The sequence below is a fragment of the Leptodactylus fuscus genome, chromosome 3 (assembly GCF_031893055.1).
Source record: "Leptodactylus fuscus isolate aLepFus1 chromosome 3, aLepFus1.hap2, whole genome shotgun sequence".
Taxonomy (NCBI): domain Eukaryota; kingdom Metazoa; phylum Chordata; class Amphibia; order Anura; family Leptodactylidae; genus Leptodactylus; species Leptodactylus fuscus.
The window spans coordinates 210,877,257-210,895,828 of NC_134267.1; the positions used below are offsets into that span (position 1 = coordinate 210,877,257).

The 18,572-nt window shown below is 45.5% G+C and overlaps 1 protein-coding gene across 1 annotated transcript in view; it reads right to left on the bottom strand.

Moving 5' to 3' along the window:
- Positions 1–18,572, bottom strand: part of MBOAT2 (membrane bound glycerophospholipid O-acyltransferase 2) — a 176,296-nt gene that overhangs the window by 14,497 nt on the left and 143,227 nt on the right. Inside the window, exons 8-11 of the mRNA XM_075269113.1 lie at positions 13,050–13,242; positions 10,934–11,037; positions 7,623–7,687; positions 3,616–3,748 (exon numbers count right to left, since the gene is read on the bottom strand). Of these exons, the coding sequence (XP_075125214.1) occupies positions 3,616–3,748; positions 7,623–7,687; positions 10,934–11,037; positions 13,050–13,242 (495 nt within the window). The remainder of the gene's footprint in view (positions 1–3,615; positions 3,749–7,622; positions 7,688–10,933; positions 11,038–13,049; positions 13,243–18,572) is intronic.

Genomic DNA, 18,572 nt, shown 5'->3' on the forward strand with positions numbered 1-18,572 from the left:
TATTTGTATTCCCAATATATTCTTTGAATTCCCAGTCAGACAATGGCACTGTATACCAGTAGTAAAAATTGTGGGTGCACGTAACCCCAATATATTCTTTGAATTACCAGTCAGAAACTGGCACTATATGGCAGTAGCAAGAAATGAGGGTATTTGTATTCCCAATATACTCTTTGAATTCCCAGTCAGACAATGGCACTGTATACCAGTAGTAAAAATTGTGGGTGCACGTAACCCCAATATATTCTTTGAATTACCAGTCAGAAACTGGCACTATATGGCAGTAGCAAGAAATGAGGGTATTTATAACCCCAATATATTCTTTGAATTCCCAGTCAGACAATGGCACTGTATACCAGTAGTAAAAATTGTGGGTGCACGTAACCCCAATATATTCTTTGAATTCCCAGTCAGAAACTGGCACTATATGGCAGTAGCAAGAAATGAGGGTATTTGTATTCCCAATATACTCTTTGAATTCCCAGTCAGACAATGGCACTGTATACCAGTAGTAAAAATTGTGGGTGCACGTAACCCCAATATATTCTTTGAATTACCAGTCAGAAACTGGCACTATATGGCAGTAGCAAGAAATGAGGGTATTTATAACCCCAATATATTCTTTGAATTCCCAGTCAGACAATGGCACTGTATACCAGTAGTAAAAATTGTGGGTGCACGTAACCCCAATATATTCTTTGAATTCCCAGTCAGAAACTGGCACTATATGGCAGTAGCAAGAAATGAGGGTATTTGTATTCCCAATATACTCTTTGAATTCCCAGTCAGACAATGGCACTGTATACCAGTAGTAAAAATTGTGGGTGCACGTAACCCCAATATATTCTTTGAATTCCCAGTCAGACACTGGCACTATATGGCAGTAGCAAGAAATGAGGGTATTTGTATTCCCAATATATTCTTTGAATTCCCAGTCAGACAATGGCACTGTATACCAGTAGTAAAAATTGTGGGTGCACGTAACCCCAATATATTCTTTGAATTACCAGTCAGAAACTGGCACTATATGGCAGTAGCAAGAAATGAGGGTATTTGTATTCCCAATATACTCTTTGAATTCCCAGTCAGACAATGGCACTGTATACCAGTAGTAAAAATTGTGGGTGTATATAGCCCCAATTCTATTGCTAGGGGACTTGCAGGGTATTTCTGGGGTGAAGGTGGGGGGGCACACCGTTGGAACGGGTATCGGGGTATATATCGGGTATACGGGAATACACTGACAGTGTATTCCATTCAGGATCCTGGGAAAGCTGGGTTGCGGCGATTGAGCCCGTCAGTGCCACGTTACACTGACAAGCTTCTCCCTGGAATTTAGCTCTTACAAGAGCTGTTGGTTGTCTTCTCCTTCCTATCCTAGCCTGTCCCTGCCTACCCAGAATCTAAGCCCTAGCTAGCTGGACGGAAACCTCCGTCCTCGGTGAATTGCAAGCTCAGAATGACGCGAAGCTGGGCGTCGCTGTTCTTTTAAATTAGAGGTCACATGTTTTCGGCAGCCAATGGGTTTTGCCTACTTTTTTCAACGTCACCGGTGTCGTAGTTCCTGTCCCACCTACCCTGCGCTGTTATTGGAGCAAAAAAGGCGCCAGGGAAGGTGGGAGGGGAATCGAGTAATGGCGCACTTTACCACGCGGTGTTCGATTCGATTCGAACATGCCGAACAGCCTAATATCCGATCGAACATGAGTTCGATAGAACACTGTTCGCTCATCTCTAGTTAGCATATAAAACTGAGGCCCCACGTTGCGGAAATGCAGCTTTTTTTTCTGCCAGATTTTGCTGCGATTTTTTGACCCAAAGCCAAGAATGGCTGCAAAAAGAATGTGAAACACATAAGAAGTTCTTCTACTTCTCCGTTGTGCTCAATCCACTCCTGGCTTTGGCTCAAAAAACTGCAAAAACTCTGAAACAACAAAGGGTGCGTTTTCGCAAAGTGGAGCCTCAGCCTAAGGCCGAGTCCCCACGAGATGTAAACGCCAAGATTTGCACCGTGGGAAAAATCGCAGCATTTTACAATCACGGCAAAGTGGATGGGATGCTAGCGAATCCCATGCCCACTTTACGGTAAAAATCGTGGTGCGGACATGCTGAGATTTCCAAGACCGGCACAGTTTTGGAAATCGCAGCATGTCAATTATACCTATGGTAACGCTGGCGGTTTCCCCATAGGTATAATTGTATCAGAAAGTCCGTGGAGGAAAACTCTGCAAACTTTCTGTCTAAAGTGCTATGGGAAGAACTACAACGCATTTCTGTCGTGGTTTTTCCCTCAGCGCTTTTTTTGCTGCAGGACGCCATGTGGGGACTTAGGCTAAAAGTCAAGAGCCAAGGAATAATGCAACCAAATAATACTGTATATAAATACTACCGACATAATATCATAGCACAGAGGGAGAAATTTACAAAAGTGATACAATTGTGCAACAAAAACTGGCATAAATGCTACGCTCCAAATTTATTATATGTTTGATATATTTTATGTACCTCGATCAACACCTCCTTCTGGCTTAGTGGTACAGAAGGTCTGCCTAAAGATGTAACAAAATGTACAAAATTTGGGGCAAAATTTAGGCAAAATTAAGTCAAATAACATGAAGTGTAAGCTTAGAGAAAAGTTTCTAAGGCTGAGGCCTCACGTTGCGGAAATGCAGCTTTTTTTGTTGCAGATTTTGTTGCGTTTTTTTAAGTCAAAGCTAAGAATGTCTACAAAAGGAATGGGAAATGTATAGGAAGCTCTTATACTTCTACCTTCGGCTAAATCCAATCTTGGTTTTGGCACAGAAAACCACAACAAAATCTGCACCTAAAAATGCTTTGTTTCTGCAATGTGGAGCTTTAGCTTAAAAGTGTATTTCCAGCCACGAGGCTCTCCAATTCTGTGCATCTGTAGGCTCTGTTCCCACGGAGTAACGCGCCGTGCATTCAGATACGTATACACATGTCTGAGTGTGAGCGCTTAAATCGGATCCCATTTACTTCAATGTGTGCCGGCTACACATTGAAATCAAAGGGTTAAAAAGCCTCCCATTGATTTCAATGTGTAGCGCCCATAAGCCGGCACCCATTGAAGTGAATGTGATCTGTTTTGGGCGCTCACACTCTGACACGTGTATACGTGTCTGAATGCACGGCGCGTTACTCTGTGGGAACAGAGCCTTAGGGGTCCATTCACACGGAGTAACGTGAGGCGTTTTTTGTGCTTACTTTATGCTTATTTTTACGGCCGTAAAAAGACGTTTCCATTGAGTTCTATAGTAAAATACGCCTGTATTTTTACGGCCGTAAAAGTAGAGCAAGTATGCATGCGGAGAGTTGTAGTTTTACAACAGCTGGAGTGCCGAAAGTTGCCTATCCCTGGTCTTGGGCTACATGTACATGACTGCGGTTTTTATGAATGTGCAATCCTTTATTTAATGACTAGAATCCTGACCCATTTTTTTCTATATGGTTCCAAATACACAAACATGTTTTATCATGGATCTGTGTGGGGATCCGTTAGTTCAGACGCCAAACTCAGGACAGGTGCTATTCCTGTGCATTTTGCAGTCCGTTCCATTTTCTCACAAGCCTGTCTAATCTTCTTCTGGTACTTACATTTCGTGCTGCCAGTGTCATTAAACTTCCAGTAAAGAAGGTCAGGTAATACCCTGGATATACACCATGCCAAACCGCTGACAATAGGAAGGTCTGAGCTGTCGGACTAGAAGTGGTGCGTTCATAACATACTCTGAGGAAGATAGAAAAGACTGAGCAGTCACAATGTGAACAGCACTGTAATATTAACTATCAAGATACAGTGCCTACAAGTAGTATTCAACCCCCTGCAGATTTAGCAGGTTTGATAAGATGCAAATAAGTTAGAGCCTTCAAACTTCAAACAAGAGCAGGATTTATTAACAGATGCATAAATCTTACAAACCAAAAAGTTATGTTGCTCAGTTAAATGTTAATAAATTTTAAACATAAAAGTGTGGGTCAATTATTATTCAACCCCTAGGTTTAATATTTTGTGGAATAACCCTTGTTTGCAATTACAGCTAATAATCGTCTTTTATAAGACCTGATCAGGCCGGCACAGGTCTCTGGAGTTATCTTGGCCCCCTCCTCCATGCAGATCTTCTCCAAGTTATCTAGGTTCTTTGGGTGTCTCATGTGGACTTTAATCTTGAGCTCCTTCCACAAGTTTTCAATTGGGTTAAGGTCAGGAGACTGACTAGGCCACTGCAACACCTTGATTTTTTCCCTCTTGAACCAGGCCTTGGTTTTCTTGGCTGTGTGCTTTGGGTCGTTGTCTTGTTGGAAGATGAAATGACGACCCATCTTAAGATCCTTGATGGAGGAGCGGAGGTTCTTGGCCAAAATCTCCAGGTAGGCCGTGCTATCCATCTTCCCATGGATGCGGACCAGATGGCCAGGCCCCTTGGCTGAGAAGCAGCCCCACAGCATGATGCTGCCACCACCATGCTTGACTGTAGGGATGGTATTCTTGGGGTCGTATGCAGTGCCATCCAGTCTCCAAACGTCACGTGTGTGGTTGGCACCAAAGATCTCGATCTTGGTCTCATCAGACCAGAGAACCTTGAACCAGTCTGTCTCAGAGTCCTCCAAGTGATCATGAGCAAACTGTAGACGAGCCTTGACATGACGCTTTGAAAGTAAAGGTACCTTACGGGCTCGTCTGGAACAGAGACCATTGCGGTGGAGTACGTTACGTATGGTATTGACTGAAACCAATGTCCCCACTGCCATGAGATCTTCCCGAGGCTCCTTCCTTGTTGTCCTTGGGTTAGCCTTGACTCTTCGGACAAGCCTGGCCTCGGCACGGGAGGAAACTTTCAAAGGCTGTCCAGGCCGTGGAAGGCTAACAGTAGTTCCATAAGCCTTCCACTTCCGGATGATGCTCCCAACAGTGGAGACAGGTAGGCCCAACTCCTTGGAAAGGGTTTTGTACCCCTTGCCAGCCTTGTGACCCTCCACCATCTTGTCTCTGATGGCCTTGGAATGCTCCTTTGTCTTTCCCATGTTGACCATGTATGAGTGCTGTTCACAAGTTTGGGGAGGGTCTTAAATAGTCAGAAAAGGCTGGAAAAAGAGATAATTAATCCAAACATGTGAAGCTCATTGTTCTTTGTGCCTGAACTACTTCTTAATACTTTAGGGGAATCAAAGAGAATTCTGGTGGTTTGAGGGGTTGAATAATAAATGACCCTCTGAATAAACTTTTCACAATTTAAAAAAAAAAATTAAACAAAGAATAACATTCTTTTTTGCTGCAGAGCATTTCACACTTCCAGGCTGATCTACAGTCCAAATGTCACAATGCCAAGTTAATTCTGAATGTGTAAACCTGCTAAATCTGCAGGGGGTTGAATACTACTTGTAGGCACTGTATATACTACAGTTCTTCACCTATGTAGCAACTGAGTATATATTTTTCTTAGTTACACAAAAAAACAAACAAAAAAACAAACATTACCAACTAAGGCCGTGATGGCGAACCTATGGCACGGGTGCCAGAGGTGGCACTCAGAGCCCCCTCTATGGGCATTCATCTGTGAAACAGATTATACTGTGTGGGGGTCACTGTGGAGCAGATTATACTGTGTGGGGGTCGCTGTGGAGCAGATTATACTGTGTGGGGGTCACTGTGGAGCAGATTATACTGTGTGGGGGTCGCTGTGGAGCAAATTATACTGTGTGGGGGTCACTGTGGAGCAGATTATACTGTGTGGGGGTCACTGTGGAGCAGATTATACTGTGTGGGGGCCACTGTGCAACAGATTATACTGTGTGGGGGTCACTGTATAGCAGATTATACTGTGTGCGGGCCACTGTGGAGCAGATTATACTGTGTGGGGTCACTGTGCAACAGATTATACTGTGTGGGGGTCACTGTGGAGCAGATTATACTGTGTGGGGGCCACTGTGCAACAGATTATACTGTGTGGGGGTCACTGTGGAGCAGATTATACTGTGTGGGGGGTCACTGTGGAGCAGATTATACTGTGTGGGGGTCACTGTGGAGCAGATTATACTGTGTGGGGGTCACTGTGGAGCAGATTATTCTGTGTGGGGGTCACTGTGCAACAGATTATACTGTGTGGGGGCCACTGTGGAGCAGATTATACTGTGTGGGGGCCACTGTGGAGCAGATTATACTGTGTGGGGGCCACTGTGGAGCAGATTATACTGTGTGGGGGCCACTGTGGAGCAGATTATACTGTGTGGGGTCACTGTGCAACAGATTATACTGTGTGGGGGTCACTGTGGAGCAGATTATACTGTGTGGGGGCCACTGTGCAACAGATTATACTGTGTGGGGGTCACTGTGGAGCAGATTATACTGTGTGGGGGGTCACTGTGGAGCAGATTATACTGTGTGGGGGTCACTGTGGAGCAGATTATACTGTGTGGGGGTCACTGTGGAGCAGATTATTCTGTGTGGGGGTCACTGTGCAACAGATTATACTGTGTGGGGGCCACTGTGGAGCAGATTATACTGTGTGGGGGTCACTGTGGAGCAGATTATACTGTGTGGGGGTCACTGTGGAGCAGATTATACTGTGTGGGGGGTCACTGTGGAGCAGATTATACTGTGTGGGGGTCACTGTGGAGCAGATTATACTGTGTGGGGGTCACTGTGGAGCAGATTATTCTGTGTGGGGGTCACTGTGCAACAGATTATACTGTGTGGGGGCCACTGTGGAGCAGATTATACTGTGTGGGGGCCACTGTGGAGCAGATTATACTGTGTGGGGGTCACTGTGGAGCAGATTATACTGTGTGCGGGCCACTGTGGAGCAGATTGGACTGTGTGGGGGTCACTGTGACGCAGCCTGGACTAAGTGGGGGCCCTTCACTATTTATTTCACAGAATATCTGTTTAATAGCAGACATGATATTATTACAGGTCATAATAACATTGTACGATCACTATAAAACAGATCTGTACGATATAAATTATGTACCGGTATGTATTATGGTTAAATTGCTGGCACTTTGTGATAAATTAGTGGGTTTTGAGTTGCAGTTTGGGCACTCGGTCTCTAAAAGGTTCGCCATCACTGAACTAAGGAAAGAAAATATCTAATCAGATAAATCTCTTTAAATGGGTTGTCTAGAGCTGCAGAAGGGTTTATTTTGGGATGAGGATATTGATGACCTATCCTTAGGATAGGCTCTCGATATCTAATTGGTGGGGTCCCAATACCCTTGGTAAGCAGTGTCTGCCTCGATATATCTACATGCACACTGGGGGGGGAGAATATTGACTACCTATTCTTAGGATAGGCTTTCAATACCAAATCATTGCGGGCCACAATACCCCAGATGATCAGTACTTATCTCATTCCATCTACAAGGATGCTGTGTATTTACTAAATGGGACTAAGCTACAATACTATGCATTGCCGCTACTTAATATATTTATTAAAATGTAAATCAGCAGCACTATTTTTATGAAAAAAACAGCATATGAAACACCCTAGGGCCCCATGCACACATGTCATCCAAGTGCATTCTGCTTTATAAATTACCCTCGGCCTCCACACTAAGTCGAGCGCATGTACAAGGGCAGGAAGACATTGTTAGGACAGCCATACCTCTTTAGCCACAGTGCCGTCTGTATATTCCAGTTATCAATGAACATCTTAAAGCTTGTAGAGAACTGTAATGTAAAAAATAATAATATAAGCTCAGGCGACATTCTTCCATTATCTTTATTTTAGTAAGATGAATTGCGGTGTGGGAGGTTAAGTATCTGGGTGTGCCGCCATATAGGCAGATCCATCATTCTCTCATTCATCATTATTATACGGTACAATCCCAGATACAGACATGTTACACGTTCTCTGCTCTTTATTTTCCAGTCCTTTATCGCATACAGAGAACTGACATTTATAACCTTGGCCAGATTTGCCCTGCTTGCGCCATGTGCACGCACTTTATTATATTAGATGTTATGTTAGTCTACTAACTACATACCACATGTCACAAACATACTATACTATACTATGCTTGCTATACTATAAGTTTGTGTGTTTGGATGTTTTTTTTGTTTTTTTTTTAAATGTAGATTGTGAGCCCCACATAGAGCTCACAATGTACATTTTTCCCTATCAGTATGTCTTTTTGGAATATGGGATGGAAATCCACGCAAACACGGGGAGAACATACAAACTCCTTGCAGATGGTATTTCTGCTCTTGGTGGGATTTGAACACCAGGACTCCAGCGCTGCAAGGCTACAGTGCTAACCACTGAGCCACCGTGTGGCCCCTGTGTGTTTGGATGTTTGTTCCTCAATCACGCCAAAACGGCTGAACGGATTTGAATGAAATTTGGCACATAGATATATTGTAACCTCGATTAAAACATAGGCTACTTTTTATCCCGGTACATAACAAGGCTTCACAACCGCTATGAACGAATTTAGCTTCAAACTAGACTAAAGGACCCTTGATGACATCATCACAGGTCCTTGAGTCGGCTACAATAGGATCACGCTATTGTGTGGGCAGAGCTATATCGGATTGAACAGGACAGTGTGGAAGCTGCTGAGAATGGCGTCTAATGGAAGGTGAGGGGAGAAGAGAACATGCAGGCTGTGTGTGGCAAGAGGGGTATATGGGATGTACACTTTGTGTGAGTAAGAGGGGGGTGTGGGGTTCAGGCTCTGATGGGGGGTGAGAACTGTACCAAATTACAGCCAAATCCGTTCAGCCGTTTATAACACTGAACCTGCTCAGACACTGACATAAGAAAACCCCTTTCATCCAAATAGCCAGATATAGCAGAGATTATGCAGATATGTAATATGGCTGAGTATGCTGTCCATATGCAGGGATGTAGCAGAGCTGAAACACCGGAGCAGGCGGATCATGGACAGCAGCAATTGGCTAAATATAAATGGATCATTGACAACAAAAACACGCAGACAAAGTTGCGGGCAGAGGCTAGTTAGAAATATCATAGATCTTTTGTATCATGGGTGGGTAATGCAAGGGCTTGGGGAGTCTGTCCTCCATATGGACCATTATAATGTGATCAGATGTAAAGTAATGAATATTACTCTGCATACCCAACACACTATGTAATGCTACTTGTCAATTCTTATGATCGCCCAGGAGGCTTCCAAAAAGGGGGAACCTTCTGCACTCCTGGAAGGGTAGACAGATTTCCTGGGCCCGGACGAGGAATGCTCCCGCTTTACAAGTATGTGCTATTAGTTTTTAAGGCCGGATTCACATGGGTTTTTTGGACTGGAATTTGAGATGGAGACCGCCTCAGATTCCGGTCCAAAAAACGACTAGCTGCAACTGCAGTGCACCGTTATCCAGTCGCGTCGTTCCGCTCCAGATTAGGCCCAAATGAATAGGCCTAGTTGGGAGGGAGGTGTCGCGAGGCGGACATCAGCAGCTGAATCAGCTGAGGAATCTGCCTGAAGAAAGGACAGGTCGCTTCTTTTTTCCGCGAGCAGGAACAAACCACTCACGGAAAAAGGAAATGCCAGCTCCCATTAATTTCAATGGCAGGCGTTTTTTTGAGCCAGATGCTGAAACGGATTCCACGTCAAAATTCAGCCCAAAAACCCCTGTGTGAACCTGGGCTAAAGATGGACTCTACCAATGTGCCTGTCCCTATGACTTCAGGCTACCTTAAAGGGGTTGGCCATCTTCAGACCAATATTGACAAACAAATGTACAATAAAAAGATATACAATTTTCAGAATCCACCACAGAGTCCGCAACGCGACACCTCCCTCCCGACTAGGCCCATTCATTTGGGCCTAATGCAGAGCGGAATGTCATGACTGGATGTCGCTGCACTGTATGCACTGCACCGGCATCCAGTCACGGCTATCTGTTTTTTTGGACCGGATTCTGAGGCGGCCGTCAAAATCCGGTCCAAAAACCCCCCATGTGAACCTGGCTTAAAACTTTTAGTTTCTGCTGAATGCTGCAACGGATCAGACTGTGGTCAACAGATTTGGGCACCTAAACCCAGCGGCATAAGGCCATGCTTCTTGTTAAGGGCCCCAAATCTGGTGACGTAATCCCTTAAAGACTGAGGCCCCACGTTGTGGAAACGCAGCTTTCTTTTGTTGAAGATTTTGCTGCGGTTTTTCAAGACAAAACCAGGCGTGGACTGAGCAGAAGGTAAAAATATAAGAACTTCTTATATATGTTCCATTCCTTTTGTAGTCATTCTTGGCTTTAGTGCAAAAAAACGCAGCAAAATCTGCAACAAAAAAAAGCTGCATTTCCACAACATGGGGCCTCAGCGAATTGTAAAATGGGTTAAAATTGTCTAAAGCAGATAATAAAGTTTGCTTGAGATGTATATTGTTATTTTCTTGCATTTCACACATGAATGAGCAGGATCAGACAATATCCTCTGCAGCATTAAAGGAAAGCTATATCAGGTCATATTGAAAGTCACAGGCTTGGCACTTGGATGACGTCCATCGGGTCTCTCTGTGCTTCGGCCAGGCCTTTAAATCATCGGACATTTTTTTTCTCTGCTGACAGCATTTACATTAAGAGTCAACAGTCAATTTATTGATTTCAAGTCACATTTTTGGATTTGGATTTGATACATCCAGACAGACATAGAAGACCGTTCAGTGCATTGCAAATTCATTATGGAAATGCATTATAGTGTATTTATTAGGTACGATGTACTTACAGCGAGTAGAGGCAGCTCGGAAAGGCTTCAATGCTTTGTACTAAACTAAAATAGCATGCCTCCTTGCCAACTGTCTGGAATACAATATCCTACTATTGTGTGTACGCAGCTCTTATACAGACCTATGTGTGGCTAGGTTTACAGGCTACAGCTGTTGTAACCTGACATCCACAGGACGACTTGTCTGGTCACTATCGCCTACATGCTGATCATTGAGGGACACCTACCTCTATATGTTTGATGTTCAGATTTGACACCAGATCCCAGTTCTCCTCCCCGTTTTTGTCATAACCTTGAAAACCGAAACCTGCAGCATTATTGATGGCATCCGCTAAGAGAAGAGAGCAGACAAAGAAGAGTTAGTTTTTATATTAAGAGTCAATGGCAGACCTTTGCAACAGTTGTGTATGTCTTTGATATACAATGGTTAGCAAACTTCCAATATATACACCAAATATACGTGAAAGCCTACACGTATTATACTCTATGGCCAAGGTGTGTGATGCTGGAGAATACTAAAACCTTTAAAGCAGTCCTCCGCCTAGAAGATAGAGTTTAACTATAATAGAGCAAATGTAGAAAAATGAGGAAGGGCACTCACCCACGTCCACGCTCGTCTTCATAAAATACTTCTTTTATTAAGGTAACATATTTCTTTAAAAACAAGTAGTGCAGGGAGGGAATAGAGCATATATAGGCATGTAGGCAACAGCCGTTTCGCGCAACTATGTGCGCTTTCTCAAGCCTCAAAATGCAATTTTTTGAATGCCCTTCCTCATTTTTCTACATTTGCTCTACTTATCTAACTGCCTTTTTTTGGTTGTTGAGCACCCCCACAGCTCTTTATACATAAGGTTACAATCCTCATACTTACCTTCAATTTATTGGGACTTTCATTTGTGCATTCAGCAGTGCCATCCTATATCTTTTTTCCTGGTTTTTAACTATAATAGGCATACATAGTTATCATACGTGATGTCGTTCTGCTCCTAGTGCCCTCATTGCCCAGTTCGGATCCCCCTTACCATCAGAACTATAATGGTCACTGACTTATTCAGGAAACTTTTCTTTAAGTCCCCTGGAACCGAAACAGTGGAAGCGGCATGTTTGTGACTTACAGACAGTTGCCCTGAAGAAGTCAGTGACCATTTTAGGACCAGATTGGGGAGCCTATCAGAAGAATGGGGGCACCAAGAGCAGAAGAATGGAAGGCACCAATGCCTAATGTATAGTCAGATTTCGTCTTATGAGTAAAGGGTAACTTTAATTCTGGTTCTCCCACAGATTGACAAAGATAACAGAGGACCCACTCGGAAGAGCTGTATATGAGCCCCTTGCTCTCCAATAGGTTATCATAGTGCACTCCATATACTGTCCAATCTACTAGTGACTATAGGCCATTAGCTCAGTCCAGTTAGTGGGCCCCTGTACTGCTCAGGTTGCCCATATGGTATATGTGACCGTGGGTTTTCCATAGAATAATGCAAACTTAATTTTGGTTAGATTGATTGTGGCGTGAGAAACCATGAATTTGAAAAAGGGTATTACATCTGAATATGGTGTCACTTACTATGTTATCCGCACAAGACGGGCGTAGATGTGGCACATCGTTGATGCATGGTCTAATTTTTGGCATTGATGCACCACTTTTGGCCCACTTGTGGGGTCCAGGGACAGGGAATACCTTGACCCATCAGACTTACTATAACTCACACCAGGAAACTGTTATACCTGAATTGTATGCCAGTCCCTGACTAGCGTATATATCAATTCTGGTGCATGGGACCTCCATGGTATTCCTCTTTATGATACTGGTGTGACCTCGCACCAGTGGGGGTATGGATTAAGACTAGCGTAGGAAATGCCAATCTAATTGTATATATTACAGTAGGCATTGCCCATAGTAATCAAACATCAGCAGCCATTTATCTTAAAGTGTATCTTTCATTGTTGATCGATAGGAGTGCTCAAGCGAGCATTGTACCCCTTTGTATCTAGTTGTCTCTACTTGTATAGACCAAGGACCTTCTATGAGTCTCTTCAACACTTCCTCCATTTTCCCAAAAGAGCGATCAGAATTTTAAGGAAAGCGACTCTTTTAGAAATTGGTGCAGTCGCGGTACCCAGACCTGAATCGATCTTCGTCTATATCACTATAACATGTCATTAGCTTTATAAAACCACAGCTATACTTTAAAAATAGATCAAAGGAAAATCTGGAGTCTGTTCGGTTGCTTTTAGTACCTAAAAATCTAACTCCTGCTCCATTTTTTCGCCCGAGCAGTTGAATGCACATGTTAGCCACTAGATGTCAGCGCTTGTTCACATTTGCAGAGCACTTACCTAAGGTCCAAGCAAAGTAATACTTTGGTCTTGCAGCCAATAGAGACAAGTAGAGATATATAACTCTTGTGGGCACTGATGAGGTTTCCTGAAAGTGTTCATCTATATTGTATTCTACAGGTAATATCCGCGTAGCAGTCATATAGAATCCTAAGGATACTGCACACACCACAAGTTTATGCACTACAACTGTCTGTAAGGAGAGAGAAGCGTCATGTCATCAGAAAACTTACCAGCAAAAGCGGCAGAGTATACTGCAGTTATAATAAATGGCAATTTCTTCAAATAATATTTTGTCGCTATGAGTTTGGTTGAAAACTATTCACCTTCTGTTGCTTACATAGTGCTGACATATTCCACAGCGCTGTACACAGATTAATATCGCTTACCCCTTGTTCATATCTGTGTTAGTATTCTGTCCAGGGGAATCCGCATGGGGACCCCTGAGTGGAATACCAAACGCAATTGCAAGTGCTGTGCAGTGAAAGCACACGGACCCCATAGACTATAATGGGGTCCATGTGCTGACCGTGTGCTGCCTGCACGAATAATGCGGACAGGAAAGTAGATTGTGAACTACTTTCCTGTCCACATGTTCTGTGCGGAGATCTGGCGGCAAGCACACGGACCCCATTATAGTCTATGGGGTCTGTGTGCTTTCAATGCACAGTGCTTGCAATTGCATTTGGTATTCCATTCGGCAGGGTCTCCATGCAGACACCCCTGGACAGAATACTAACGCAGATGTGAACCAATCCTTACCTGTGAAGCCAGCCATGAGCAAGAGATATGATTGTAGATCATCTCCCCCCATATCTGGTCATGCCCTGTATTGCAAAAACAGTATCTGACATTTGACAACAACCAAAAATTTCCACACGTGAAATCATTAGGAGTATTGATCGGCGGGGGTTCATGTGTTAAGACCCTTACCAACAATATAATGAAGGCAATAATGTGAATTGAGCCTATACATATATATATATATATATATATATATATATATATATATATATATATACACACAATACATAGATATAGCAGAATTAACCAGAACCTCTGCAATTGGTTAAACTGCCGATATCTGCGAGATATCTTCCCATGTTTATCCAATGACTTTTCATTGTTTTATTGACTTCTGTGATAATAGGGAAACCCTCAATGTACACATTTATGGCCTATGCCCAGGACAGGTGCGGATTCTACCTCGAGGGCTCTCACATAAATCTCCTTCGCTTGAATCTAAACTGTATGCAGAGGCCGTGCTCAAAGAAGAGAGGATCAAAAGTCTGACCTCCTTTCTACTGAATTCAATAGGAAAACCCCTCAGGCCGTGAGACTCCATCACAGTCACTGCCAAAAATTGCCAGACGAAATAGCGCTGCAAGTCTGACTTTTTTTTAGTTTAAAACAACGGAAACCTGACGTACCCCATTCTAATCAATGGGGTCTGTTGGATACCATTGGTGTCCGCTGTTTTAGTGGTCCCTCTGTCCATTGTTCTGGTCCTCCAGAACAATGGACAGAGGGACTGCCATTGTCTGCCAGTGTTCTATCGAACTCATGTTCGATCGGATATTAGGCTGTTCGGCATGTTCGAATCGAATCGAACACCGCGTAAAGTGCGCCAATACTCGATTCCCCTCCCACCTTCCCTGGCGCCTTTTTTGCTCCAATAACAGCGCAGGGTAGGTGGGACAGGAACTACGACACCGGTGACGTTGAAAAAAGTAGGCAAAACCCATTGGCTGCCGAAAACATGTGACCTCTAATTTAAAAGAACAGCGACGCCCAGGTTCGCGTCATTCTGAGCTTGCAATTCACCGGGGACGGAGGTTCCCGTCCAGTTAGCTAGGGCTTAGATTCTGGGTAGGCAGGGACAGGCTAGGATAGGAAGGAGAAGACAACCAACAGCTCTTATAAGAGCTAAATTCCAGGGAGAAGCTTGTCAGTGTAACGTGGCACTGACGGGCTCAATCGCCGCAACCCAGCTTTCCCCGGATCCTGAATGTAATACACTGACAGTGTATTCCCGTATACCCCATATATACACCCCAAATCCCCGTTCCAACGGTGTGCCCCCCCACCTTCACCCCAGAAATACCCTGCAAGTCCCCTAGCAATAGAATTGGGGCTATATACACCCACTATTTTTGCTACTGGTATATAGTGCCATTGTCTCACTGGGAATTCAAAGAATATATTGGGGTTGCAAATACCCTCATTTCTTGCTACTGGTATATAGTGCCATTGTCTGACTGGGAATTCAAAGAATATATTGGGGTTATAAATACCCTCATTTCTTGCTACTGGTATATAGTGCCATTGTCTGACTGGGAATTCAAAGAATATATTGGGGTTACAAATACCCTCATTTCTTGCTACTGCCATATAGTGCCAGTTTCTGACTGGGAATTCAAAGAATATATTGGGGTTACAAATACCCTCATTTCTTGCTACTGGTATATAGTGCCAGTTTCTGACTGGTAATTCAAAGAATATATTGGGGTTATAAATACCCTCATTTCTTGCTACTGGTATATAGTGCCATTGTCTGACTGGGAATTCAAAGAATATATTGGGGTTACGTACACCCACAATTTTTGCTACTGGTATATAGTGCCAATTTCTAACTGGGAATTCAAAATGCGCAAGGCTCCCGGAAAGGGACGTGGACGAGGCCGTGGGCGAGGTCGGGGGAATGGTTCTGGGGAGCAAGGTAGCAGTGAAGCCACAGGGCGTCCCGTGCCTACTCCTGTGGGGCAGCAAGCATTGCGCCACTCCACAGTGCCAGGGTTGCTTGCCACATTAACTAAACTGCAGGGTACAAACCTTAGTAGGCCCGAGAACCAGGAACAGGTCTTGCAATGGCTGTCAGAGAACGCTTACAGCACATTGTCCAGCAGCCAGTCAGACTCTGCCTCCTCTCCTCCTATTACCCAACAGTCTTGTCCTCCTTCCTCCCAAAATTCCCAAGCTTCACAGAACAATAACCCCAACTGTCCCTGCTCCCCAGAGCTGTTCTCCGCTCCTTTCATTGTCCCTCAACCTGTCCCTCCACGTCACGATTCCACGAACCTAACAGAGGAGCATCTGTGTCCAGATGCTCAAACACTAGAGTCTCCTCCATCTCCGTTCGATTTGGTGGTGGATGACCAGCAACCCACCCTCATCGACGATGATGTGACGCAGTTGCCGTCAGGGCATCCAGTTGACCGGCGCATTGTGCGGGAGGAGGAGATGAGACAGGAGTTGGAAGAGGAAGTGGTGGATGATGAGGACACTGACCCGACCTGGACAGGGGGGATGTCAAGCGGGGAAAGTAGTGTGGATGTTGAGGCAGGTGCAGCACCAAAAAGGGTAGCTAGAGGCAGAGGCAGAGGTCAGCAGCTTAGGCGAAGCCAGGCCACACCCGGAATCTCCCAAGATGTTCCAGTTCGTACCCAGCCCCGAAAAACTCCCACCTCGAGGGCACGTTTCTCGAAGGTGTGGAGTTTTTTCAAGGAATGCGCCGAGGACAGATATAGTGTTGTCTGCACAATTTGCCTCTCGAAATTGATTAGGGGCTCTGAGAAGAGCAACCTTTCCACCACTTCAATGCGCCGTCATTTGGAATCCAAGCACTGGAATCAGTGGCAGGCAGCAACGGCAGGACAAAGGCCGCCTGCCGTTCACGCCACTGCCACTGCCTCTGCCACTGCCACTGCTGACTGTGCTGGCGATGCACTCCAGAGGACGAGCCAGGACACCACTTCATCTGCCTCCGCCACTTTGTTGACTTCTTCCTCATCCTCCCCTGTTCCTGTCTTATCTCCTTCTCCTGCACCATCAAAGGCACCATCAGGCGCTTCTTTACAACAACCCACCATCTCTCAGACATTGGAGCGGCGGCAGAAATACACTGCTAACCACCCACACGCGCAAGCCTTGAACGCCAACATCGCTAAACTGCTGGCCCAGGAGATGTTGGCGTTCCGGCTTGTTGAAACTCCCGCCTTCCTGGACCTGATGGCAACTGCGGCACCTCGCTATGCCGTCCCTAGCCGTCACTACTTCTCCCGGTGTGCCGTCCCCGCCTTGCACCAGCACGTGTCACTCAACATCAGGCGGGCCCTTAGTTCCGCGCTTTGCACAAAGGTCCACTTGACCACCGACGCGTGGACAAGTGCATGCGGACAGGGACGCTACATTTCACTGACGGCACACTGGGTGAATGTAGTTGAGGCTGGGACTGCTTCCCAAACTGGCCCGGTGTACCTCGTCTCCCCGCCTAACATTCCTGGCAGGGACACGAGAAGAACACCCCCCTCCTCCTCCTCCTCTACCGCCTCCTCCTCCGCCACCGCCTCCTCCTCCGCCACCGCCTCCTCCTCCGCTGTTAGATTGACCCCAGCTACGAGTTGGAAACGTTGCAGCACTGGCGTTGGTAGACGTCAGCAGGCTGTGCTGAAGCTGATCAGCTTGGGGGACAGACAGCACACTGCCTCCAAGGTGAGGGATGCCCTCCTCGATGAGACGGCAATATGGTTTGAGCCGCTGCACCTGGGCCCAGGCATGGTCGTTTGTGATAACGGCCGGAACCTGGTAGCAGCTCTGGAGCTTGCCGGACTCCAACATGTTCCATGCCTGGCCCACGTCTTCAACCTAGTGGTGCAACGTTTCCTAAAGAGCTACCCCAATGTTCCAGAGCTACTGGTGAAAGTGCGGCGCATGTGCGCCCACTTTCGCAAGTCGACAGTAGCCGCTGCTAGCTTAAAATCTCTCCAGCAACGCCTGCATGTGCCACAACACCGGCTTTTGTGCGACGTCCCCACACGCTGGAACTCAACGTTTCAGATGTTGAATAGAGTGGTTGAGCAGCAGAGACCTTTGATGGAATACCAGCTACAAAACCCTAGGGTGCCACAAAGTCAGCTGCCTCAGTTTCACATCCATGAGTGGCCATGGATGAGAGACCTTTGTGACATCCTACGGGTCTTTGAGGAGTCCACAAGGAGGGTGAGCTCTGAGGATGCGATGGTGAGCCTTACAATCCCGCTCTTGTGTGTTCTGAGAGAATCCCTGATTGACATCAGGGATAACTCAGATCACACAGAGGAGTTAGGGATAGCATCCGATCCGTCACAGCTGGAGAGTAGGTCCACACATCTGTCCGCTTCATCGCGTTTAATGATGGAGGAGGAGGAGGAGGAGGAGGAGGAAGAAGAGTTGTCCGATGATGTGATGGTGATACAGGAGGCTTCCGGGCAACTTCGAATCGTCCCATTGTTGCAGCGCGGATGGGTAGACATGGAGGATGAGGAGGAAATGGAGATTGAACTTTCCGGTGGGGCCAGAGGAGTCATGCCAACTAACACTGTGGCAGACATGGCTGAGTTCATGTTGGGGTGCTTTACAACCGACAAGCGTATTGTCAAAATCATGGAGGACAACCAGTACTGGATCTTTGCTATCCTTGACCCCCGGTATAAAAACAACATCTCGTCTTTTATTCCGGTAGAGGGGAGGGCCAATCGCATCAAT